We start from the raw sequence: 27148 nt of genomic DNA on the forward strand, positions 1-27148 counted from the left end.
ATAACACAACCAATAATTACAACTTGAGTACAAATTTTTATCATAGTATGTCCTTTCCAATTGATAGGACCCCTTTTTGATAGTAACAAATTTCTGGATTCATCATCATCCTGGTCATCAGCTCAAGTTCTTTCTTTCTTTTTTTTTTAAAAATAAATTTTTATAGAGTATAAATCTCCATCCTGCTAACACAAGATCGATGATGTAAAAAATAGAAATATCAGGTTGGAAAAAAACAAAGGTCAAGCTTTCAAGTAAAAATCCAAGAATTCAAAACTGTCTTCCAAGACATCATTTGGCCTACCAAGCTGAAATCTGTGAAGAAACTATTCGTCGAATCAATGGACGCGATCGGTTATAAACACGAATGTAAGAGCTAAGATGAAGAGAAGTGACATGAAACCGTCCCAAGAACGGTGGTGGGCTGAACTTGCGGTGGGAATAACCTTTGGAAGCGCACATTCTTCGCCATTGAAAAAGACTTTGCTTGGGAAACCATCGCCCCGTAGTATGTCGATGTTGCGTAGACCCTTCTTGGTGAAAGAAATAACAGATTGTTGCTTCCCAGGAACTCTTGGATCAGTTTTAGGATTGGTCCCATTAACCTCTCCCATCAAGTAAGATAAACCAGGCAAACCTTGGAGGAAGATTGTATTTTTGATGTTGGGAAGCTTGGTTCCATTGAAGGAATAAACGTTTTCGTAACCGCGACCGGCCTTGTTTAACTGAATGGCAGTAAACCAATCTTCAAATGGATAATCTTCCCAATTGAAGAGTGTTAATCTTGCAGTCCATCCATTAGTATAATCAGAGTTGATATGCCAATTTAGGCTAACCCCACAATTATCAGGACATGGCAGTTTTTTGGGATTTCGGTAATGCTTAATTTTAGCCCAGGCTCTAGCTTTCGCTGTCCTGTTAGCAAATGGAACCAAAAGTGCTTCTGGAGGGAGCAGCATTGCATTTGCATTTGGATTGCAAGTATCAGTATCAATATCGTCACACCCACAAGCACAAGTATTGCAAGGAATAACAGAGTCATTATAATAAGCTGAAAATGAAACACAGCATTTTGATTGCTTCACCTTTGGCCTTGTAATGTTGCATATAATTTGCCAACTTGCAATTGCGGTACTCGTTGCTTGAAGTCCACTCGGGTCAGGGAACTCCGTTGGTTCGACTCGGAGTGGTGCCGCACAAACGTACTTCGGATTCAGAACGCCAGAGATCTTCCATTTCTGTGGTGGATTAAGCGCCGTTCTGTTCATATCCGGTGGAAGCTTATAGACTTGTAGTTGAAAAATAGACCTTGCTTTACTCTCATCCATTAATGTTGGCAATAAGCTTCCATTCCTACAACAATACGGCAACTTGCCGACTTTATCATCATTAGCACGATCGGCGGGAAGGTCAGCGATTACGGGTCGCTTATCGCAACTCATGACTTGAGAGAAGTCGAAATCTTGATAGTATTGGCCAGCAGTACCATAAACGCATTGAGATAAATCTCTCGTATGAGTGTAAGCTCCTCTCATGCTTTGAATGAATTCTCCTCTCATCCATTCCCAAGTTAAGTTCCAATGATCAAGACGGCCAAGAGGGTTGTTGTTGTCTATTGTAACTTGAGCAAGATAATTATTTCCATAAGCTTGCATTACATCATAAGTGAGTGAGAGATCTCCGTTTTGGCGATCGAAAAATTTGGTCTTTTTTTCTTTTTTCACCTTGAACTTTGGATCCTTTTTGCAGCATACATGCATTGATCTCTTACCTACGTATCAACATCATATTAACCAAACCAACAACTAAATTGTTACCATACAAAATAATAAAAAAAAAGTATCAAAATATATAAGATCATAAGTAATCAATAACCATACAAGTGGTGAAAATTTTAAACATTTGATTTTCTGTTTTATAAATTCCTAAATTTCATAAATATGAAATGAATTTTAAAACAATTTATTTTATGTCTGATAGGTCAACTTAGTATTTTTTTTAAAAAAAAGTTAACGAGTCAATCAAAATCAAGTTTTACGATTTTTTTTTTAATAAGACATTCAATTTTTAGTTTTACATTTTGACAGATCCATGGATATTAAATATATAGCATAATAAGTCAAAAGACGTTTAAACACACCAGTATAAAATTAAATACTATACATATTGGATGTAAAATACTTATTAGCAAAATTGTAGATCATTTATTTAATATGATATTATCCATATAAAAGAATAATAGATCAAACTTCATCATTTTTTTTCTTAATTCGAAAAGGTGTGAATGAGTTTGAAAGTTGAATTAAGGATACCGCGATGGCGAGGGGCAGGGCACTTAAATCCATCGTTAACAAGACGAATGGTCTTCGGCATCGGAACACCCGGCGGCTTAATTCCGAATTGCGATCCCGTCAGCTCCACCGTAGCCTGAATCTGATTTATATCTCCGGCGGTTTCAATCGACGTTTTGAGATCCGTCATTGGATACCCAGCCAAAGTAGTCCCATTCCCAACATCCACAGGGAAATCCGACCCATCCATCACTACCGCACCATTCGCCGACACCAAAATCTCATGGTGATGAAATCCAATAAACATCTTCCATGCCTTCAGCTCCGTCGATCCCGCATTCAAAATCACCGCCTCCGACTTAAACGCCCACGCCTGAGCCGTGGCATTCTTCAACCGTGGCAGCTCTTTCTCCCGCGAAATAAATGTATAAGACAAAAATATCCCATTACAGTCATTCTGCTCTGGCGGTGGCGCAGCTGGCTTGGCATCGTCGTCATCATCACCGCCGCCGCCGCCACCACCACCGCCAATAATGTAGTCTTGTGAAAAACAGAGAGAAAAATTGGAAAAAAGAAGAAGGGAAATGAGAAGAGAAACAGAGAAGAAATGTGGCATTGGAAACTGCATGCCGGAAGGATCAGAGAGAAAAATTAGAAATGGGTATTGAATATTATTATTATTATTATTATTTTTTGTATGTGTTTTTGGTTTCATGGGGTTTGACGGCGCCGCGCGAGGACGCGGCGGAGGAATGGTAGGAGGGGGGGGGGGGGGGGTTGGGGAAAACCGGAAATGAGAAAAGAGGAAGATTGTTATAAAAGAGAGGAGGAGGAAGAAGAAGAAGAAGAAGAAGAAGACAGAGTCAGGTATATTTTTTGGCCTTTGATTTTACCGCCATTTTCGCACCTTCCGTGGAAATCGACTTTGCTTGGTTCTTCTCTTCAGCTCTATAAACTAATACAAACCTAATATTTTTATTTCAAAACTTCTTTTTATTGATTTTTTATTTTTTACTATTTATTGTGTATACATTACATTACATCCTCATGACCTTTTTATATCGATGTTTGGCATTTTCCATTTCTAAATAGTAGGTTGAACATATTTAGAACATTATTTAAAAAAAAAATAGTATGTAAATAATAATAGTGTTGGTGGAGAAATTTTGATTGATTAGAAATTGTTTTATTGTTGGTGTATGCTAATGATTAATTTATAAATTTGATATCAATTGCAAATTTCCTCTAGTTCTCATATTAAATTATAAAACAGTGGAATTGGCAAATCGAATAATACTGGTGGTTTAAGCATTCACCGATCGAGTAAATGTCAGCAGTTTGGTTTAGTTAAATTATGTCACACATTAAAGCTAAGTTAGTTCGAGCTTACTAATGTAGATTGAGTTAAATTTGATTAAGGTCTACTTTGAAAAGATTGGAAACCATGCTTATGTCCTCTCTTGAAATTATAGCGGCATGTTTGGGGGATTTGAGTTGACTTACGAAATTTGGAGATTTGAGTTAATATATTAGAGTTAGGAAGTTTGTGTTTGAGGTGTAAGTTGTGAGCATTGCTTCGATAAATGTACAGGTTTTAATAATGAAAAGTATTAAAGTTGGTAGAGTGAGTTATATAACACCTACTTTATAAAGTCGATGCTCGTATTTCGCTTACCAACATATGTGTGTTGAGATGAGTTGGTACTTATAATATATCAACCCATTTTTTGACCCACCAAACTTCAAATACTGATGTAGTTAAGTTGGTATATTTTATCAATGCACCTCAATTATCTCTTCTTCCAATGTTTTCAATGCTCCATTCATTGACTTCAAAGACCACTTTTTCACTCTCCCAACTCCGTAACTCGTCTAGTTCTCTCACATGACAACTTTGAAGGGGGTGGGAGTGGGGGGTTTGAATTGAAAATTTGAGGGGGTTAGGGTCGAAAATTTGAGGGGAGTGAAATTGAAAATCTGAGGGGGGTCGTATTGAAAACTTGAGAGGGATGAGGGTAATTATTGTTTATAAATTCTGTAATTTGTAGTTGAGATTTGTTTTGGCTATGCTACAGTTATGGTAGTTTTTAGTTCAAACTTACTTGTTTATTTTTTAGTAGTTTTGAATCCATTTGTTGTTGATTTATTATGACTATCCTATAGTTATGGTAATCTTTTTAATACCAAATTAGTTTTGAATTTGTTAGTATTACTAAAGGTTTGAAGTTGTGGTAGGTAGCTTGTAAAGTATATATGTTGGAAGGGGTAGGTAAGTTGTAAAGATTGAAGTTGTTTGTGGTTAGCTTGTGATGGCTATCCTGCAGTTATGGTAGCTTATGTAGTTTAAACCTAGCTTTGGTGAAAAGTTTGGAAGATTGTGCATTGCTTATTCAGTTAAGTAAGTTTAGGGTGCGAGAGAAGGAATATACGACTAATCAAACCTATTTATGTTTTAGGGACTTTAACGATGGACAATGGTTGGATGAAACTTAGGAATAAGTTTTCTATTGAGTAGAGAGGGAGTGACCCAATTTTTAGAGGTTACCAAGTTTCAAGTTGATGATTACGAACGAATAAGGTGTCCATACAAGAGATGTATGAACTCAAGTTGGAACTCATTAAAAGGTGTGGAACGACATCTATTTACTATTGGAATATCCCCCTACTACACAAAATGGATGTATCATAAAGAGCTAGTTAACTTGAATAGAGGTACAAAAAACTTTGATGAAGGAACTAGTAGTAATCCTTTTGATGAAGGAACTAGTTGTTTACATGTTGTTAAAACTTGTTGAATATTGAAGGAAAAATTAAGGATACCGTGAATGCTCGGTTGGAATTAAAGATTTGAAGATAAGAAATGATTTACACTTTATAGAAGTCGGTAACAGATTGGTCAACCCACATGCGAGTTACACGTTGACTAGCAGTAAGTGAGTTGAGTTTTGCAAGTTCCTGAAATCAATTAAGTTTCTCAATGGATTTGTTTCTAATATTTCAAATGTGTGAATGAAAGAGATGGGAAAATATCAGGTCTCAAAATGCACGACTGTCATGTTTTGCTACATCGACATCCACCTATTGATATTTGAGCATTCTTACCAAAAAACGTGTACACCGCTATTACGAAACTATGTAATTTTTTCCATGACTCGTGCATAAGAACGATTAGAGTAAGTGATTTGGATATATTGTAAGCAGATATCGTAATCATACTTTACAAGTTGGAAAGAATATTTCTGCCTACCTTCTTTATCGTTATGGTACGCCTTGCCATTCATTTACCATATGAAACCAAGATTGTTGGCTCGGTTTCTTACAGTTGAATGTATCCCATTGAAAGAAGTCTATGCACTTTAAAACAATATTTTCAAAATAAAGCACATCCTCAGGGCTCTATTATAGAAGCATATGTGATGAATAAATTGGGCACTTTTTGCTCGCATTACCTAAGTGGTATGAAGACTCAATTTACTAGAGATGAGCAAAATGATGATAACATTCCAGATGACGAGGTGATTGGTGAATTCAAAATTTTCAAGCAGATAATACGATCTTTAAGTGCGTCAAGTCTTCAAACTCCATCACAGGAGGAGAAACGCCTCTTTCATTGGTACATCCTCAACAATGTAGACGAAATATTGGAGTATTGCAAGACATCAACAGGCATTTCCTGAATGGTTCTGAAATCAGGTATATAGCGTGCACACATTTGATAACTGACATATACGTACTAACCTATTTGAACGTGAAAGTATATAATCATTGTCATATGGGTTTCAGGTTATACAATTGCGTGAGACAGAAAATATGTCTCACGATTTCTTCTTACTTACGATGGGACCATCACTTAATGTTTGGTGTTATAATGGATGCATTGTTGGTGGGATGAGAATTTACACGACGCAATGTGATTCCCAACGCACTACACAAAACAGTGGAGTCATGGTAATCGATGAAAGAAGTGCCAGTGGAAGTGGCGGCAACAATTTCTATGGTGTTTTGGATGAAATGTTAGATGTTCAATATCTGATGGAAGAAGTATTTGACTATTTAAGTGTTGGTAGTATGACACCGACAACAATCAAAGCCAAAGGGCACATGTGGAATTAGGGTACAAAACAATCAACACGTTCGATTTTTAGTTCGCCGAGGAACCGATCTTTCTTGTGATGCAGGCACATCAAATATTTTACCTAGTTGACCTAAAAAATGGTACTAATTAGAAAGTTGTTCAAGTGGTCCAGAAGTGGATAATGTTGAGAATGGGCAATTAAATATACTCGAAGTCATTGTCAGTCATCAAGTGGATGAACACATTGAGGATGACACTCTGTGCAAGCCTGATAATGATCCTACAGTTGTTGAGAGACCGATTGTGCGTCATGTCGTTGACGACTTTATAGATGATGGTGATGAACAATTGTCATATCAAAGTGTATCAAGCGACGACAAATGATAGTGACGAACCACGTATCTACATATTTTATTAGTTTATATTTCTAACTTGAGTAGGTATTTGTATTTGCTTAATCAATGTTTGTTTCTATATGTCCACAGGTACTATGTCATCATTCCGAGCGGTTTCGAGGAGATAGATTAGATGTTTCTCGAGTTCGATGAGGATTTAAACACTGTGGAGGGTCGTCCTCAGTGAACGACAATTTGGGCGAGTCTCTCGATACATTAATTCATAATTGTTTTAATGTGTTTCTCATATAATTAAACATGTGGAGGAGATTTAATTAAAAGAATATTCATGACAAAGGAAAATACAAAGCAACAACCAGAAGAATAAGAAGATGAAGATGATGAAATTCTTGGAGAAAAATATATTTTTTTCTTTTTTGTTACACATTTTCACTATATTCATGCAAGAATTGTAGTTAAGTAATCGTTATTATTATCACAAAAAATAATAATAAAATAAATAAAGAAGGAAGAACTTTAAAAAATAAAAGAAAAAAAATTGCATTACATATTTTATTCAAACAAAGATGAGTAGAATGACTTAATAAAAAAATTCAATCATAAAAACCGATTATAAAAAGTTCAAAAAACCGTACAAATACTCTAGCACTGCATTTTCAAATATAGACATGTGATCTTAGAATAAACAACTATGCATCCCAAGCACACATAGGAACTCTTAAGACATGAACTTCCCAAAAATATGAACTCCAAATGTTTATTCTATATCTACTCGATATCCCCAAAACCCTTTACATATATATCATATAGATTCATTTCTTAACCAGTATGAAACTTTGTTTGCACCTAATCATTCTCGCATAGAATAAGTAATCACATTTGAGCCTCCCCGCGAATAAATTTGTCTCCCAAAACAACTAGGTTGTCCATCATCTCAAAGCAACAACTTGTTCATCTCGAGGCAACATCAAAGTAGAGCACAACTTCAAATGAAAACAATCCATAATGAGATTTTATTTACTCTTATTCAAGCTAGGGTGAGTCAATCGACAATCTCAACCTAGATAAACAAAAGAGAGGCTTACTTATTCTCACTTGTTTGAAATTTGAGAATTCATACAATATATAACTAATTCATACAATACATATATTATAACTTTGGGAAACCACCAATTTATAAAGGATCGGACAACACTTTACATATTTCAACGTTAATATGATATTTTGAGTTTATTAATATTCTCAATCATGTGGATTTATATATTTATAAAGAGAGATAAATTTTATAATCTACCACGTTTATACAAACTCAATATATAGATACCATTACTCACACCCGAGTCCACATAAACAATCTTGATTAAATAATTTGTAACAATTATAAAGTGGATTGTATATATATGGCATACAACCTTGTCCATATAACATACATCATTTTATTGTTATCTGACCAATGTTTGGATGATACTCAATTTATTGCTCGAGAGAGATGACATTAGGTTAGATATTGTAACGCCTCCAAAATTAAGATAATTTTGGAGTTAATTATCTTAGTTTTGTTTAATAAGATTTAATTTATTATGCTTTATTTTGAATTCATTTAATGACAATTATTTGATTTTGTGGGAATTTGAATTAATTAAATATTTGTTGGATGAATATTTAATTAACTAGAGGTTTTGCTTGTGGTGTTTGTTGAGATTTTGATTAAATTATATGTTATGAGGTTTGAGTAAAGTTAGAGATTTTTAGTGTTGTTGAAATTGAATTAAGTTAAATAATTATTGATGTTATTTAATTAAACTGTAGAGTGGAAATTTGTTGGAGATTTGGTAATTATATGTATATGTGGATATATACATATATAATTATTATGAGAAATGAAAAATTAATTATTTGATATATACATATATACATATACACGTTATATATCGTTGATACACTTGTTATTGTTTGCTGATACACTTGATAGATTTAATACACTTAATCACTTGTTAAACTTCGGTAATACATATTATTGATTTGAAACACTTGATATGTTGTTGATACACTTACTCAACTATTGATACACTTAATCAATTAAATACACTTGATGCGCTAAGAATGATATACTTTATATATCGTTGATACACTTGTTTGTTTGCTAATACATTTGATAGATGTAATACACTTAATCACTTGCTAAACTTCATTGATACATATTATTAGTTTGAAACACTTGATATGTTGTTGATACACTTGCGAAACTGTTGATACACTCAATTAATTAAATACACCCGATGTACTAAGCATGATACACTTTATGTATTGTCGATACAGTTGTTATGGTATGTTTACAATCTTAATAACATGTTGAACATCATTATCGTCTATAGTCAATAAATTAAAACTGAAAGTTCAATACATGACTCAACCTGAATTTCAGTATGAATCAAGTTCACAAAAGAATCAAATGATGATATCGCTCCATCAACCAAAACACAATTTATTTTGTAATGCACGTAGTAATGTTGGTCAACCCATTGACCTTTTTGAAAAACAATTACTGCCAATTTAACCATAACTACAATGATCTGCAACAATTTTGGGAAAATAAAAAACACGTAGTAAGTATATCAGTCAACTAATACATATAATATAAATATATCATATCGTTGATATAAAAAACTGATACAAATTAAAAAAAAAAAAAAAGAACCGAACGTAACTAAATAAAACCAAACTGATCTACGAAACTCCTTTCGATAAAAGATAGTATGAACAAATAAAAGAACAAATAAAAGAGATGAGGAAGAACTAATCGTAGCCCTAATTTTAATAAATAATATATGAGCAATTCACATAAATAATATTAGGACTTCAAAAAAGGGGAAGAAATACATACATAATTCTTGTTTTCCCTGAAGAAAAAATGAGGAGAATAGAAGAAGAAGAAGACGAGGAGAAGATGATGAAAAAAAAAGAAGCCGACAAAGAGAGAGGAATCTAAAAGAACGAAACTGAAGAGAGAAGAGAAGGACGGTGAAGAAGAGGCAGAAGAAGACGAGGAGAAGAGAAGTAGGTGAATAGGAGAAATGGTGAAGAAGAACGATAGAGAAGAGAATAAGAAAACGAAAAATGAAGAAGAACAATAAAGAAAAACAAAAGAGGAAGAGAAAACACCAAAGAAGGGCAATTTTGGAATAATAAAAAGAATAAAATAATAAATATCAACCAAAATTAAAAAGTTGCTATATTTGCAAAATTGAAAATGTTAGTGCTAATATTGCTAAATTAGATTTTTATTGTGTCACCCACTAAATATTTAAAAGGAAAATTAATAATTATATATTAGATATGATTGTTTGGAAAAGGAATCTAATCTTCCAAATCTTTGAGCTAAAATTTAATTGTTGGTTAAAATAATTCATATTGGAATTTATGATATTTTAAAATAACTGATTTATTGGAGAAGATTTAGTTGATTTAAAAAATTGAGCATTTAAGTTAATTTGGGATAAAAAAAATTGGTTTTGGTGGAATTGGATATATTTATTTATTTAGTTAGTTAGTTAATAATTGGGATTTTTTGTGGAATATAATATTAAAGTTAATTATATGACGGAATATGATTATAATTGGAAAATAAAATAATCCATGAGAAGAGAAATGATTTATTTGATTGGACGAGAAAAGATTATATATTTATTTAGAAGAGAGAATAATTGTTTGAATAAATATATGTTTATTATATATTTTGGTGAGAGAATAATAATAATAATAATAATAATATAAAAAAGAAGTATTATAATTATTATTAATGGTTATAAATGCATAAGATTTTGTACATTTAAAAAATTTATTGAAGAAAGATAGTGGGAATAAAAATATATGTATATATTGGTATTATACATATATCTTAAAAGGAAAAGGAAATAATAATGATAAATTTTATTGTTATTATTTGGGTTTATAAATATCATTTGAACGCTTAAGTTGGAAAGATAAGAAAAAAGAAAAAGGTTTTTCATCTTTTTCACTAAGATAACCCTCCGTTGCCGCCTCACCAATTTTAGTTATGATCGATCGGTCCTTTTGGAAAGCTTGAAGATTTAAGTGATGAATTTTTCCATCAAGGTTAAGAGAATTTTTCAACCTCTGTTCGACTAACTTTAGTAAGCTAAGGTAATTAAATTAATAATTAGTTAATTTAATTTTGGATCTAATTGGAGTTTATTTAAAAGTTCAATTGGTTAATTTTTGAAGATTTAAGGATTTTTTCCATTCAACGTTGAATTGGTTCCAACCCCAATTTTTAGGAAGTTGATTAATTTTGGGAAAATTTTTGGATGATAGCCAATTGCTAATTTTAGTAATTAAAATAATGAAATTTTATTTTATGATGAGGATCAAATTAATTGGAGAATTTTTATTGTCAGCTAGGGAATAGTTTGTTTGACTAAAATCTCCAGGTAAGAGATTCTTCTACTAGCTAAGATGTAATTTTTCATTATGCATTAATGTAGCTAAGATGCATAATGTGTTGATGTAGAAGACTTATGTTAATGACTGAGATTATATCAATGATGATGACTGATATTACGTTGATGATGATGCATGACATATTAATCACATGATTAAGGACGTTATGATTAACATTCATGTCATGTTTATGATGTTTATGATTTTCTACGTGCTATGGATGGGTGTTCTATTAGCTTAGTCTATTAGGGTCGTACTCCTATGGGTGTCCCTCAGGATTACCACCTTTTTATGATTGTGTGGTTCGACGAGACCACCAGTCTGTTATGATATGTTATGTTTATGAGTGGTCCGACAGGATCACTTACAATCTGATTGTCTTAGGTGTTCCTTCTGTTGGGTTTTATGCCCTAAAACTCGTAGATAGTAAATATAATCTATTGATCATTATTAATACAGTGTTTTATTATTATAATTTCAATAATTGTTCTTGATTATATTATTAGTTTTGTCTCAATAACCTAAATCCAATAAACTAACATACTAAGTTGTTTGATGAGTCTTGAATAGTATGTAGAGACATACGGGGATCAATGTTCAAAATCAACTTAAAGGGTCTATAGTATCGGGTTAAGGTTGAATACCTTATCCTAGTAACACTATAGATATGGTTCACTTAGTATATGATACAAATGCATTGACCCAACGTGTTCATGTAGGCGATATGCGAGTGAGAGTATCTTATGCAATGAATTTGCATAAGACCGGACCACGAAATCACTAGATGTAACTCTGTTAACTAGTTAGCCAATTTCTATTTTATTGGGATGACCTAGGTAACTTAGTCTTAATCCCGAGTGTATTATGAACTCCTGTTCGCGAGAGATTGTCCTTTGATTTATACGAGTGAGAGTGGCTAGATTGCCGACTCAATATGTTTATCATTTTGGGGACAAGATCGAGTGGGAAGATGGAAACATAATCACATAAAATGGAATTCACTCATTCCTGACTTTAGGGTAAGTAGATAAGTATTCTCTTAAATGGTGTCTCCGAGACTTAAACAAAGGGCCCTACCCTCTCTATGACACGAGAGGGGTTTCTGTTTAGTGGTTGGACAATAAACAAGTTCTTCATTAGAGGAGCAATGATATTCAAGTATTAGAAGTAACCCAAGAGTAAAACGGTATTTTGACCCAACTGGTGTTACGAACACTTGTGAAAAACTAATTTACCGGTATTTGTCTATATACGTGGACACATAAATATATTTTCAGTGAGAAGAGTTTAACTGTGAGTCTTTAGTAGAGTGTATACATAGTTAATAAATATTGATTAATGTGGTTAATGAGTTTAGCCAATTAATCTCATATCGTTGTAGCTTCTGATCTGTAGGTCCATAAGGTCCCCTTCCTAGCTCGTAAAAGGTAACGAGATTTAATCGTATTGGTTGTGATTTGAAATGTTCAAATTTATTTTGAAAATTAATATAATGTATCGTGATACATTAAATATAAAATTTATATTTTAATTAAATTGTATTATATAAATTTAATTTTGGATATAATTCAAAATTAATTTATGAGAGAATAAAATATTTGAATGAGTTCAAATATCAGTTTAATGTGAATTAGATTCATATTAAAACTATAGGTTAAATTTAATGTGCATATGATACATATTAAAACTATATATTATGAGAGAAATTTATATTTGAATGAATATGATTCAAATTTGGATTAAATTAAATATAAGATATTTAATTTTTATAATTAATTAATTGGAGAATTAATTAATAGTTTAAATTAATTTGATTTAATTAAATTAAAACATTAGGTTATGCGGACGATATTCATTTAAATAAAATGTTAATTAAATATGATTTAATTAATTATTAACTTAATTAATTAATTATTTGATTTAAGTAATTAATTATTTTAATTTAATATTAATTTATTAAATTTATAGGAAATGTGGGTGGTTTTTCCATGTTCCCATTTTTTCTCTAAATTTTCCAATTCTTCCGTCAGAAGAAGAGGGAAGTTTCTGCATAACAAAATTGAAGAAGAGTTCTGAGATTTGATAGACGCTCCAATGCTCTCTGAAAGAAAAACTTCTTCGAAAATTTTCTTCTCCAATTTTTGGTTCCCACAAACCAAATAACCCAGCGAATATGAAGATTTCCAAGTGATGATGTCTCCCAATTTGGAGTTTTATAGATACAGAGACGTCAACGATCGTAAGTTTTTCATTCTCAATATTTTATTTCTTGAAAGCATGCTTATCCATAATTAATAAATTAGTATTTACCAATGTACTGGTATTTTTAGGTTCCAATTAAAATTGAATTATGGTTCTGTAATACTTCCGTTGTGCAAGGCCTTTCATCCCTTCACCTTCGGCTTCACTAAAGACCAATTTTGTCCTAGATGTTTCTTTGAGTTCACCAAAGACTAGAGGTGTTCCTACGGAATCCCTAGATTGCGTGTGTTTTGGAACACGCCAATTTAGGAGTACTTCCATATAGGATCCTAATGGAAAGTACAGACACATAGCAAGACTAGTAGTAGGTTCCTTAATGAGTATATGTTTATACTCACAATTTTTTATGTTTAATATTTCAGGAAAAGGTAAAGGTAGAGGAAAGCTGGAAAGCGACAGAGAATGATCCATGACATGCCATATGAAGACTCAGTTCTACTTCCGTGTCTATGTACCAGTGTTTCAGTATTTTGTTTTTAATGAAAATTTAGTTTTCCTCTTTTCAAGAAAAGTGTCTTTTGTTATTGGTCTTTTGAGTAATGACCATGTTTATACTCACCATTTTTTATGTTTAATATTTCAGGAAAAGGTAAAGGTAGAGGAAAGCTGGCGAGCGATAGAGAGGATCCGTAACATGCCATATGGAGACTCAGTTCTGCTTCTGTGTCTATGTACCAGTGTTTCAGTATTTTGTTTTTAATAAAAATTTAGTTTTCCTCTTTTCAAGAAAAATGTCTTTTGTTATTGGTCTTTTGAGTAATGAACTTAGTGTAAAGGGTTGGGTTGTTACAGATATACAATGTGCTAGATTATTTTTTCAATAATGTTATGCATGAGAGTGATAAGCAAGCATAGAGACCAATCATGAAGAGTTTTAACGTTTTAATTAATGTCATGCTTAGTTAGATGATAGCAAGCGATTGAACTAAATGCATAGGTGTGAGAAAAGGGTTGAGCTCGAGAGATGATACCTAGATATTAGACTTTAAGAACTATTATTAACATAAATTCAGTTTTTGAGATTAAACCACGGATTCAGTTAATTCATAACGAAGTCATTACTCTAAGGCATATATTTCTATCTCTACAATAGCTAAGAAGATTAATAACTTGATCTCCAAAGAACGGTGCCAAACCATTTTTGTTAACAAAATGGTCCCACATGTATATTTTTGCATATTATTCAATAAATTGGTTAAGATATTGATTAAGATTCTTTCCTAACAAATGGCTTCAGTTGGTTAGGATCTTTTCCTATTTATTTGCTAAGGATTTGATTGGAATCTACGGGAAAAATATCAAGGATAAATATCGAAGTACAGTAAGTTCTTGTGCCCCTCTCTTGTTGGTGTGACTAAAAAGAAAGAAAACAGGATAGAAGAACTCCATTTTTGTGAAGAAAAAGTTGAATGCTATTTGATTAGTGCTACGATTAAAGGGGAGTTTCGACATACCCTCTGTTTAGTTATGATCATTATGTTACATCATAATCAAGTTCTGTTGAAACAGTTCTAGAACAGTACAGTAAAAATAGTGTCAAAGTGTTGTTCTCTCAGTCATAACTATGTATTCAACACTTATTGTATTTGTGATTAATACAATCTTCTATCCTGGGCAAATTGCCCCCAGATGTAGATGTACATTCATCGAACTGGGTTATCAAATGTTGCTGTGTTATTTGTTCCTTTTCATGTTACTTCAGTTTAGTACTCTTGCTACAACTGTGGTTCCAACTGTTACATATCACTAAAACCGTTCATATTTCAATTTTGAATCTTGATACTTGCACTTCTGCATTTCATAAAGCACTACTATGAATCACACTAATTGAAGGCGATAGTTTATTTTTGAAAATTTGAAAAAGAAGGTCTTTCATACTAGCTAGAGATGTCAAATATCACACATCGAGAATCATAAAGACAAGAACAAATCAACAAAAAGAGAAAGAACAATAACACATAAGAGTTGGTAACTCAGTTCGATGATACAACACCTACAACTGATGGATCATGTATTTAGGAAAGATAATCCACTAATATAATTGTGTCAAGTGATTACAACATTGTATTTTTCAATATACACTGAAGATTATAGTGATAGACGTAGAGCGTAACTGAATGAACACCTAGGCTCCCTCTAAATGGGAGATTCTCTCTCCCTTTAGAACTTAGGTTCTCCTGAGTATGTGACTATTAGCGATGAAGTACTTAGACTCCTCCTAAGCTTGTGAGACTTTCCTTCTCTCACTAGATTGAATATTTCTCTTATTCTCTACATGGACTCCCTTCATTTCAAGAATGAACCTTAGGTTTCCGTAAGGCGATGAGAAAACCTTTCTCAACTAAAACAGCTTTAGACTCCCCCATAAAGCAGTGGATCAGTCTATTTTAGAATTCAGGCAGTCTCCAACAAACTACTCACAAACTTTGTCACTGACTCAAATTAAAGGTCGCGACAACAAACACTGTATTCTCTCAAACTTTTGTTGAACGAACAATCAACACAATATTATCAAGTTTTTTATTATAATGTTAGATAATAGAGTAAAACACTTTCAAACGAGTGTTGTGGGATGTGCTAATACCTTCCGCCCTACACTCAATGATTCTCTATCTTTGGTCAAATAAGATTTGTTTTGATTTGATTTAAAACAGGTGATCAATCACACCCTAAATTGATTGGTAGGGTCTCCAAACCTTGCACCTTGAAATAGGCTCTATGGGATGTGACATCGATCGTTTCGCATTGCGACAAGTATGATATTATTCTCTCTTTTGAAAGAAAGCCTTCATGACTCATACTTTTACTTGAAAGCGTCAAATTAGTTAACCCATTGAGATATTTCCCATTGAGATATTTAACATTGAACAAGGATAAAATAAAAAAATTGAACAAAAGATCTATATCTTACTCCACCGACTTATAGTTGATCACTTATTACTAGTCTTATCAAGTTGTATATGGTAAAGGAGATCTATTACCGATTCACCTTGAGATGTCTAACTAAACTAAGCTTGACTCAATAGTTGTAACATATGTCCTTTTTGGCCCAAAGTAAACGCACTAAAACCACACTATGGCGTAAGCAGTTTCCTTTTTTTTTTTTTTTTTTTTCTTCTTTTGACAAGTATCATATTTGTTAAATAATTAATAAAGTGGAGCTTATTTTCATTGATACGGATTCAAATAGTTGATTTTGGTTGATGGATTCAATTTTTCGATCCATCCTACTTGTCCACAAACCAAATAATTATATTTGGAGACTCTCCCGCTGCCACCTTGGATTAATGAAATTTTACGAATTTAAGTTAAACCGGTAAGAATAGTTTAACATTGGATGGCGGAGCGACATAGGAAGAGTGTACATCAATCAATTATCATAGATTTATTACGTTTTCTTCTGCTGGGTTAAACGTGACCAACATTACCAATTTGGATGGGGTGGGGAGGAGAGATATTTTGGAAAGGCATTTTTATTAACAAAATAAAAAGAGAAAGAAAGAGAGAGAGAAAAAGGCAACTGATATTTTTTGTCTTTCCCCAAACCCCATTGTGTTATGAAAACACAAAAAAGCCTAACACAACCAACCCCCCTTTTCGTTTACTGAAAACTCACTACAAACAAACAAACAGCACCATAAAACCCAAAAGCAAATATTTCTTCCAAATCAACATCCGCCCGCCATTAAAAACTTTAAGCGTCTGCAACCTCCGGCGACTCTCCCGCTGCCAGTAGCAACTCTTCCTCTTCAAGTCCAACCTTTCTTTCTCCCATCTCTCCTTCACCTCCAATGCTGTTCGCCTCTCCCAATGACTTTAGTGCCAAGTGTGCCGCCTTCTGCCCTGATATCATCATCGCCCCGAACGTTGGCCCCTATGAATGGCACGGTTTAAAGACTAATAAATTTGGGTATAACAAAATCTTTCGGTGGTAATCTAATGCAGATAGCCGCCGGAGTAAAATAAGTTATTAGTGTGAAGCGTGTAAACTCATCTAAACGCTGTTATATTTTACTGTATCATGATTATTAAACGGGCTAAAGCAGTAATATCTCTCTAGTTCGTTTACCATTCTTGGAGCTCCATCGATCTCGGCAACCTCCATGCCGGTGACAATCATGCCAGGAACGACCTCTCGAGTGAATCGAACAATGGCATCCTCAGCAGTGTTCATGTCAAGGGCCTTCATTCCCGGGACACTATCGATCAAGCCGATGCTCTTGAGGCGCTTGACTCCGGTAGCGCCAAAAGGTCCATCGTGGCCACAAGAGCTCACAACCACCTTAGCCTCCATCACATTGGGGTCCATGCAGGACTGGGTGTCATGGTTCATTGACACAAGAGCCCAGTTGGTGACGACCCCGCCAACTCTGCCGCCCTTGACGATCAAATCCTCTGCCGCCACGGCGTTGAAAAGCTTCACGTTCGGCCGGGCCAAGAGCTTGCTCATGATCGTCGACGTGAACAGAGCCGCGTGCTTTATCACGACATAGTCGTCTTGCTCGTCATACTCCACACCCACCTCATCCAAGAATAAATGGGCTGGCTTACGGACCACCTATCAAACATTAAATTTAACCAACATCAATCAGCTGAACAAGATCAGAATATTTGTTTCCGACGCAAATTAATCCAATTTTTTAAGGTATCACAAGATCTGTATACTATTTCCTCTCAAATTAATGATTTTACTTTCTGGGTTTCTTTATTTCAGATCTCTGTTAAAAAGTAAAGGATTTTTTAAATCCAAATACGGCATGCATGAAAGCTGATTGGGGGATTTTCAAATTTTTGTTATTTTCAAGAAAAGAACAAAACAGAAAAAAAAAACAGAGCATCATTCAAATATGGAAAGGAAATGAATTTCTTACCATAGCAGAGAAGAGTTGGCCGCCGAGCCATGCACCGCCACCGGGGCTCACGGATTGTTCGATGATGGCAATACGAATATTGGGGTTTTTGCTGAGTTCGTAAGCGCAAGAGAGCCCAGCGGAGCCAGCGCCGACGATGATAACGTCAGTGTCAGCGTAGGTAATCATATCGGTCATGTAACGACGGGTCATCTCCCGAGAGACGATAGATTCTCTGATAGGGTTGAATTTGAATTGGTTTAAATCGTAGGGAGGCTGAGAGGCGGAGGCGGAGATGGTGAGAGATGTGGCGGCGGGGGATTTGAGGCGGAGAGAAGGAGGTGAGGCGAGAGGTGTGCCATGGAAAGAGGAGTCATGAAGTAAAGAAGGTATTTGGAGCTTGGTGGTGAGAGTGGAAGCAATGGAAGCCATTTTTGAAGCAGAGGAAAACAGAGGAGATTGTAGTTTGGTGTGTGGAAGAAGAGGGGAAGGAAGAAGGGTTTTATAGAGGATATTGAAGAATATCACACAATCTTACACGCTTGCATGTATGATGCATAGATTATCTATGCATGTATTTCAAACATTGATACATATAACCGAGATTTGTATTTATCCAAGTACTTTTTCTTTTTACTTTTTTTAATATACCATATATTAAAGATAGCTTTAGCTTAAAATGAGTTTGATTATTATGAAATTTTATGGATGGTCTCTTGTGAATGTAGTTGATTACTTTTGATCGTGTTTATTTAGAGATTTTATGGATGTTTGATTGAGATAGTTTACTTTATGTTGCCTTCTTACCAATGTTTTTACTATTAAAGGTCAATTGATGACGATATTTATAATCGTAACAATGATGGTAATATATTCATAATCCTCATGCTCCATAGTAACAACTAATGCAATCTCTAATGAGTTACATATAATTTCTAATGTAATCATCTTAGCTCTAAAATTGGATTGTATTTGTTGATTAAAAATTTGAGTATGGGGCACATATTTTATTATTATATTTTTTATATGGGTGAGTGTGAAGGAAACCTTGTGAAATTAATTCTTAAATAGGTGGTCACCATGGATTAAACTTATAAATATATGTAAACAACAAACCTAATCAAATGAAATACATTTTTTAAGTCTTTGACTGATCGAATAAAATTATTTTTTTCTTGGGTTTCGAATCTTCCTCTTTTTCAAAATTTTCCATTTATTTGTACTTTTATTATGAATGGATTACCCTTTTCTTTTTTATCATTTTCATAGATAATTATGAAGATTTTTTCAAACAATAAAGTAAACTACATTAACATAATATTTGAGTTTATCACTACAATTTTTCAAGCAATACACTTTATATCCAAATTGAAAAAAATATATGGATTTGGTTGGATTTTGATTCATTTCTCATCACAGTCTAAAACAAGACAATAAACATTTTTATCATCTCTAAATAAAAATAAAAATAAAAATAAAAATAAAAATTTCTCATTTTTATGGTAAATAAAAAACCCAACCAAACCAACAAATCAACTTCATTGAGTTTGAATTTGTTTTTGTTTATTTTTCTTTTTAACTCCACTCGAAGGAGTATCCAAAAGTTAGGGTAAGAAAAGTTCAAAAAATTTGTTAAGTTGGGAAGAGAGAAAATATCTGGAAGGGGACACGTGGGGAGAGGATAGAAAATGAAGGGCTGAGAATGAGGTGATGGTGTTGTACACGCGGCGTCCATGGCGGCCATTTGTTATTGCTTTTCCAACATCATTTTTTCTTTTCTTTTCTTTTCTTTTTTCCAAAATGAGATTTTTTTTTGTTCCCAATAGATGATGGATGATGTTTGTTCATTTGCAATTTTGGATTTGTGATTGTGAATGATGATATGACCGTTTCTTTCGTCAAGATATTTCACATAATCTTGTAAAACAAAGAGATATTTTATATATAGGCCACTCATTTTGCTTTTAGTCTTTAAACTATTGCTACACATTTTAATGGGGTCTTTTCAAATAATATTATGTTTATTAATCATGGTCTTAAATATCGACCAATATCGTCTTTTCCTTTTTTGTGAATATTATCAAACAAAGTGTTCTTAGATTTGGGATTATATATGAGACTATGACCCAATATTTTATTGATATTTTTTATGTATTTTACATAGGAGAAGGGGAGAAGATTAAGTATAAAGTAAATACAGTTACATAAGGAAAAATATTTAAAAAGTAGGATCTAAATTTATCTAATTTCCCTAATTTACACAACGGCCGCATAATTTACGGTCACACTCTCTCTCAAACTTAAGGTGGTAATGTAGCAATCAACTTGAGTTTGTTAACCAATTGACAAAAACAACTAGAAGCCAAAGCTTTAGTGAAGATATCAACTGGTTGTTTAGAAGTCGAAAAGTAGTCGAAATGGAGCGTAAGAGAAGATTGGTGCTTCGGAGATCATGACAAACAAAATGACAATTGTTTTTAATATATGTTGGTAATTTCATGGAAAACATCAATGTAAACAATTTGGATGGCTCTTCGATTATGATAATGAAGTATAGTGGTGGACTACTGAGGTACTCTCATATCAGTAAGAATCTAGCGAAGTCATAAAAGTTCTAAACTAGCACTAGTAGAAGCATAAAATTCTGATTTAATACTTAAAAAAGAGACAACATTTTGCTTTTTACTCCGTCATGATATGGGGAAATCACCTAAATAGAAGCAATAAATGATGGTGGAGTGTCGATCAGTAGAAGCAATAATAAACATATCATATAGTAGGATCAGTAGGGAATCACCAATCCAATCAACATCAAAGTACCCAAAATAACACTAGAGATGACTAAGATAAGAACGAAAATATATGTCTCAAAGTACCTTAGAGGTAGCAAAAAACACGAAGAACAGTATTAAAGTGAATGGTTCATGGAGTAACCATGAACTAACTAATAATGCAATGTTAGGGCAAATTGCTATTAGATAAACGAGGTGTTGGTGTCGTGATGGAGTTACTGATGTGGATCGAGCTAATAGATCAGAGACATATTTGGCTTGAGACAACAAGTAACCATCAAGGCATGTTGATACCTCAGGACCAAGAAAGTAATTGAGAGTCTAGGTCTTTTATCTCAATAATTAATATCATAATATATACCACTACAAGATTAAGATAGTCTGAGGATCATCACCAGTGATAATCATGTCATCAACATAGAGAATAATAATAATAATAAAAAACAATAGCATGAAGAACAATTAGAAAATGTATGACTGAAGAGCTTACAATTCTTTTTACAAAATGTAGTTCCAAATATATTGTATGAATTAAGTGCGCTTGTGAGAACAACTTCTAATTGTTTGGAGGGCAACTCGTTTTTCTTCAAATAAAATTTTCTAAATAGTTGCATCCAGAGAGGGTAAGAGTACGTCTATAGAATAACTTTTAGTTTTATGTCCTAAAACTTGTGGTTTGTAAATAATAAACATATTATATTTATATAGTAAAGTTGTTATTAAGGTTATTCAATAAAAAACTTTTCGTCATAGTATGCGTCCAATTAAAAAACTTTTCATTTGATGGGCTGAGGTAAGATAACTGGTCCCATCAAGAACATGTAACGCCCCGAAAATTAAGAAATTTTTTTGGAATTATTTATCTTAGTTTTGTTTAATGAGGTTCCAAATAATGGATGTTATTTTAAAGATTTATTAGTTATTCCATAGAAATTGGAGTTTAATTAAAAATTTTGGGTGCTTATTTAATTAAATTGGCGGAGTGAGTTTTTAGAGATTTGGAAATTTTATGTATATATGGATTTATATACATATAACTATTATGGAAAATGAAAAGGATAATAATAAATTTTGTTAAGGGAGAGATGTGATATTTTGGAAAAAAAGATTAAGATAATTATATTAGATGAAATATAATTATTTTAGGAAATATATTGTATTGTTGAAAGAAGATAAAGAGATTTATTTGAAGAGTATTATTTTAGAGAAAGATATTGTAGAGAAAGAAAAATAAATTTAAAGTAATAATTACATAATGGAAAATATAATTATTATTTATTAAGAGATAATTATGAGAAGAAAGAAAAAGTTTGATTGGATGTAGGGTTTTAAATGAAGAGAGAGAATATTTGTTTTGGGAGACAGTTTAAAAAGAAAAAGGAAGATATTTGGGAAAGGAAAGAGAAATAATAATAATAGTGGTATTATTATTATTATAAATACCTTGTTTTACGTGCCATCATCATCTTCCTCCTCTTTAGAAAGAAAAAAAAACCCTAAGGGTGCGTTTGGGGGAAGGGTTGATTTAGGGAAGGGTTAGTGTTAAGATAAAACTAGTGTTAAGTTAAACCTAGTTTTATCATAACCCTTATTTGGGGGAAGGGTTTAAAAAGGTAGTTTTATGATAATATGTGTTTGGGGGAAGGGTTAGGTGGGAAGAGTTAATGGGGATTTTATGATAAAATGTGTTTGGGGGAAGGGTTAGGTGGGGAGCATTAATGGGGATTTTATGATAAGATGTGTTTGGGGGAAGGGTTAGGTGGGTAGTTTTATGGGAATTTTATGATAAAATGTGTTTGGGGGAAGGGTTAGGTGGGTAGGTTTATGTGGATTTTGTGATAAATTTTATTTGGGAAAATTGTTAAATGGGTTGGGTTAATTAATTTTTTATGTGGTATAATATTTTTAAATTAAATTGTAAATATCATAAAAAAATTATTGCATATTTTTTTACGAAATCCTCGAATCCGTCTTATTCTCCTATTTTATTTGTTGTATGTGTAACGTTATTAAATTAATACATACAGTTGCCGAAATTAAAATAAATTTGTGAACATATTGTGATAAATTTATTACAATTACAATCCGTCTTTTCTATGTGTAATGTTATTATATTATTAAATACAATTGACAAATTTCGAAATAATTTGTTAAAAAATTGTAGTAATTTTATTTAAAGTCATTGTTTACAATTACAAACTACTTATTGCATATATTTGTAATTAGCGATATATTGTACATTTGTTTTTACTTATTACGTCGCCATAATGTTCGAATTATTACTATTCGCCTAAAGATTTTTAAACCGAAGTGAAGGGATACAGAAGGAAAACATATGCAAGTTGACCATTGGAAGATACTCATGCAAATTAAAATAGTGCACAATAAAGAGTTGATAAAAGAAAGTTAATCTTTTACTAAATGCATCTAAAAATTCAATACACAGCGACCAGATGGGTAATTCTATGATAACCACCCACTTACTCTTGACATATCAATCTACACTTTTAAAAAAGAAAAAACTAAGTTGAGCTATTGAAGGAAGGAAGCCATCCACCGTATCATCAATCACCCTTTCTCCTTAAAGAACACCATTCGGTGAGTCTAGCACATCCTCCCATCGGCTGGCATAAGACTGTTCGACAATTAGCGCATACCACAACAATTTGAGAGTGGCTGAAGACAACGGTACTGCATTTTATTGACCAAAACAATCGTCATCAGAAATTTCAATCTACATCATCTTCAAGCAGAATCCAAAAGAGTTGCAAATATATTGAACTAGTGACAAGTGATGGAACTTACATGTTGAAACATCCTTGGCACTTGACGTCCTTCAAATCGTCAACATATGACAATTAAAGCAGTATTGTAAGGATCTCATAATATTATGGAAATCAAGTCAAAAACAGAAACATTAACTACTGAACAAAGAGAACTTGGTGATACAACACTAGATTGATGTGCAAAATTTGAACAGTCACAAAAAATGGCATGGAAAGGAAATAGAAGAAAAAGAATACCATGAAGGAGTTGGGTGATTGCACAAGACGCTTGAGCTTGTGCTTCCTCTTCTCTAACTCAACAATAAATCAATATCGTTTTGAAGAACCTGTAGATACAAAAACAAAACATCTCATTTCAGCAACTCCAGAGTCAACAACCCGATTCGCCTTTTCAAGGCCACAGACATTGGAACAAAAACTAACATTAGATTAATAAGAAAGGGACTATAGCAAAACAACAAAATCAACAAATAGTATCTGCTACACTTGGAAGCTTGAACACAATTAAGAACATTCCATTTGTTTGCAATTCTAAAAAATCAATAAGCGCCAGCATGTGTTTGAATGTTTATAACTTCAATGTTTGAAATTTTTGTGCATAATTCCATTCAAATTTCACTGTAGGGTTCCAACTTTTTATTTAAAAATTAGAAGAATCCCCTTTATTCTCAACTCACGTTATAAAACATAGTATGCCACTAATTTCCTACAATACCCGTCTCCCAAAATATCATTCACATGATTCTCAATCATCAAACATTCATTCAAAGAAAAATTAAATCAGAAAACAAAAAACCCCAAAAGACAACCATAAGTTTAAACGTAAACAAAGGATTGAAATGTATCATTTCTTCTGCCAAAATACAAATCCATCATTTAAGAGAGTATAAAGTAAAAAACCCATAGCTTAAAATACACCTAAATACATTAAACTAAGCATTCATACAATTTGGGAGAAACAAACATGGAAAAGAACATATCCAAAAGAGAACAGAATAGAATAAATCGAGTAGAAGAGGAATGAGAACTCACCATAAATACGAAATAAACAATAAAGAAGTAACAACAATTGAACTCCATCCTAGTGAACATAAAGTAACTTTTTAAATTAAAAAAACCCTAAAACACGAAATTCTCCTCTAATTTCTACTACAAAACAGAATCCATCAACCAATTTTGACAGAGGGTGACGAAGAACGTTTACAAACAAATTCAAGAGAAATTAGAAGCAAACCTGAAGAACTGAAGGAAGGAAAGGAAGACAGAGGAGAACGAAAAGGAAAATCAAATTTATTTAATTATACCTGCCGAACTTCTGTTCAAGGAATCGACACAAATTGAAAATGGAAGAGAATAGAAAGAATAAGAAACGAAATCGGAACTGAAAGAAGAAGAGAATCGAAGAGAAGTTGAAGACGGATTGAGGAGAGAGTAGAGAATCGAAGAGAAGTTGAAGACGTTGAGGAGAGCGTAAACACGGGTTGAAGAAGAGTTTTTAGTAGATTTAATTTGGAAGGGGCAGGGATAAAACCGGGTTTATGGAAACCCTAAAACTAGGGTTTCCATAACCCGAGTACCAAACGTGGGTTAGGGTTAAGTAACCCTAACTCCACAGTGTTAATCTGCCGCCCAAACGCCCTCTAAATGTCGCGCCCCCTTCACCACTCTTCACCATCGGAAGCCATGCACTCCATTGTCACCCAGTCGATCTCCATCATCTACCCAATTTCTGACCGTCGACTGCTGTGTCTATCGATCGTCGACCGTCAAGCTGATTCTCTTCTCCGCAAGCCGTCGACTTTTTGCGTCAGCCGTCTTCTCGCCTTCACTCTCCGGTCATCCATTTTTCTGTCACGGCTTGTTGCGTAGCCGAGTTGTCTGCCCACCGGTCCATCGGTTGCAAGTCATGCGTGTGGAGTCCGAGCGTCCCCTAGTCACCGAGCTGCGTGCGCAAGCTCCAGCTCGTGCGTCCATTACCCAAGCCACAGACCCGAGCCACCTGTAGCATCGAGCTGAGCGCCCAGCCGTTTCTGCCTCTATCCGAGCCGTTTTCCTGCCTCAGTCGAGCTGGTTCCTCTCTATCTAAGCCATCTTGAGCCGCAAGCTTATTTTTGGTACTTTTTCGCACTATTTTACCCTTGGTTCATTTGGACAACACTTTGAAAAAATAATGTGTGGATTTTTTTTTTCCAATAAGGTTTCAACCTCAACTTTGGGGTTTGGTTATTGGAAAGCTTGGACTGTGCTGGATAGGAATTAAACGTTTAACAAATCTCAAGGTAAGAGACTCTACTACTGGACCTTTGAACTAAATTTAAGAGACTGCATGTATTTACGATTATGCAATTGAGGGTAGCTAAGATGCATAATGCGATGCTATAGAATATGATTGAGGTTAAGTTGATGGTGTTGACTGATGATAGGTTGTTAATGCTGACTGTTATGTTTATGATTATTATTGATACATGATATGTTAACCACATGCTTAAGGACGTTACGATTAATATTCATGTTATGTTAGGATGCTTATGATGTTGTCACATGCTTTTGGTTTATGGTGTGTCTGTTAACTTTATATGATAAGTTTCTTACTCCACTTGTATCGTGATCCTATCCATAGGGTCACTCGCACGACTAGGGGTGTTCCTACGGGATCACTCGCACGATTTAGGGGTGTATCTACAGATCACGTGTACGGTTAGGGGACATTTATATTATGTATACGGGGTCGCTCGCACGACTAAGGGTGTTTTAATGGGACCACTCGCACGATTAGGAGTGCACCTACGTATTACATATATATTATGGAGTGTGTACCTACGATTACTTGCACGACTAGAGGTGTCCCCATGGGATCGCTCGCACGATTTAGGAGTGTTCGTACGGTCTCACTCACTCAGGTGTGCTCCGTTGGACACACGATGCTACATTTATGTTTCTAATGAAAAGTTAACAGATCATCTAGCGGGACTAGTAGTGGGTCCCTTACTGAGTATAATTATATACTCACCATTTCCTATGTTTAATATTTCAGGCTAAGGTAGAGAACTTGAGAAGTTGGCGAGCGACATGAAGTGATTCATGACATGCCATATGGAGACACAGTTAGCTTCCGCGTCTATTTACATGTTTTTCAGTATTTTAAACTTTAACCATTTTACTTAAGATTTTGTCCTATATATTTGTTTTTAGTTCTTTAAAATTGTTAGAACCCACGAGTCACGTTATCAAATTATTTTATTAATTTTGTTAATCATATGTTTTTTGAACATCTT

General features: G+C 33.6%; 2 protein-coding genes, 1 long non-coding RNA gene and 1 pseudogene across 3 annotated transcripts; 1 reads left to right on the top strand and 3 right to left on the bottom strand.

Moving 5' to 3' along the window:
* Window positions 1-200: 200 nt before the first annotated feature.
* On the bottom strand, window positions 201-3099 carry LOC103501628 (COBRA-like protein 10). The gene is made up of 2 exons (XM_008465239.3): window positions 2313-3099; window positions 201-1771 (listed from the first exon to the last, which is right to left on the bottom strand). The coding sequence occupies exons 1-2, from the start codon at window positions 3004-3006 to the stop codon at window positions 339-341; spliced, it is 2127 nt and encodes a 708-aa protein (XP_008463461.2). The 5' UTR covers window positions 3007-3099; the 3' UTR covers window positions 201-338.
* Window positions 3100-16902: 13803 nt separating this feature from the next.
* Window positions 16903-19025, bottom strand: LOC103501605 (thiamine thiazole synthase, chloroplastic). Its single transcript, XM_008465218.3, has 3 exons — window positions 18317-19025; window positions 17515-18003; window positions 16903-17319 (listed from the first exon to the last, which is right to left on the bottom strand). The coding sequence occupies exons 1-3, from the start codon at window positions 18725-18727 to the stop codon at window positions 17140-17142; spliced, it is 1080 nt and encodes a 359-aa protein (XP_008463440.1). The 5' UTR covers window positions 18728-19025; the 3' UTR covers window positions 16903-17139.
* LOC127149784 (uncharacterized) lies at window positions 17949-18524 on the top strand. The gene is made up of 2 exons (XR_007821464.1): window positions 17949-18090; window positions 18251-18524. It is a non-coding gene; the product is annotated as an uncharacterized LOC127149784 (long non-coding RNA).
* Window positions 19026-23481: 4456 nt separating the features above from the next.
* Window positions 23482-24953, bottom strand: LOC127149749 (40S ribosomal protein S27-2-like; annotated as a pseudogene).
* Window positions 24954-27148: the final 2195 nt, after the last annotated feature.

The sequence above is a fragment of the Cucumis melo genome, chromosome 6, assembly GCF_025177605.1.
Source record: "Cucumis melo cultivar AY chromosome 6, USDA_Cmelo_AY_1.0, whole genome shotgun sequence".
NCBI classification, from domain to species: Eukaryota; Viridiplantae; Streptophyta; class Magnoliopsida; order Cucurbitales; family Cucurbitaceae; genus Cucumis; species Cucumis melo.

Coding starts and splice junctions, on each gene's coding strand:
- LOC103501628 (XM_008465239.3), bottom strand. CDS start 3,006: ATGAAACCAAAAACACATACAAAAAATAATAATAATAATAATAATATT. Junction 1,772..2,312: donor CCCTGCCCCTCGCCATCGCG/GTATCCTTAATT, acceptor GTTGATACGTAG/GTAAGAGATCAATGCATGTA.
- LOC103501605 (XM_008465218.3), bottom strand. CDS start 18,727: ATGGCTTCCATTGCTTCCACTCTCACCACCAAGCTCCAAATACCTTCT. Junction 18,004..18,316: donor GCCAACTCTTCTCTGCTATG/GTAAGAAATTCA, acceptor AATGTTTGATAG/GTGGTCCGTAAGCCAGCCCA. Junction 17,320..17,514: donor TCGATGGAGCTCCAAGAATG/GTAAACGAACTA, acceptor TGCCATTCATAG/GGGCCAACGTTCGGGGCGAT.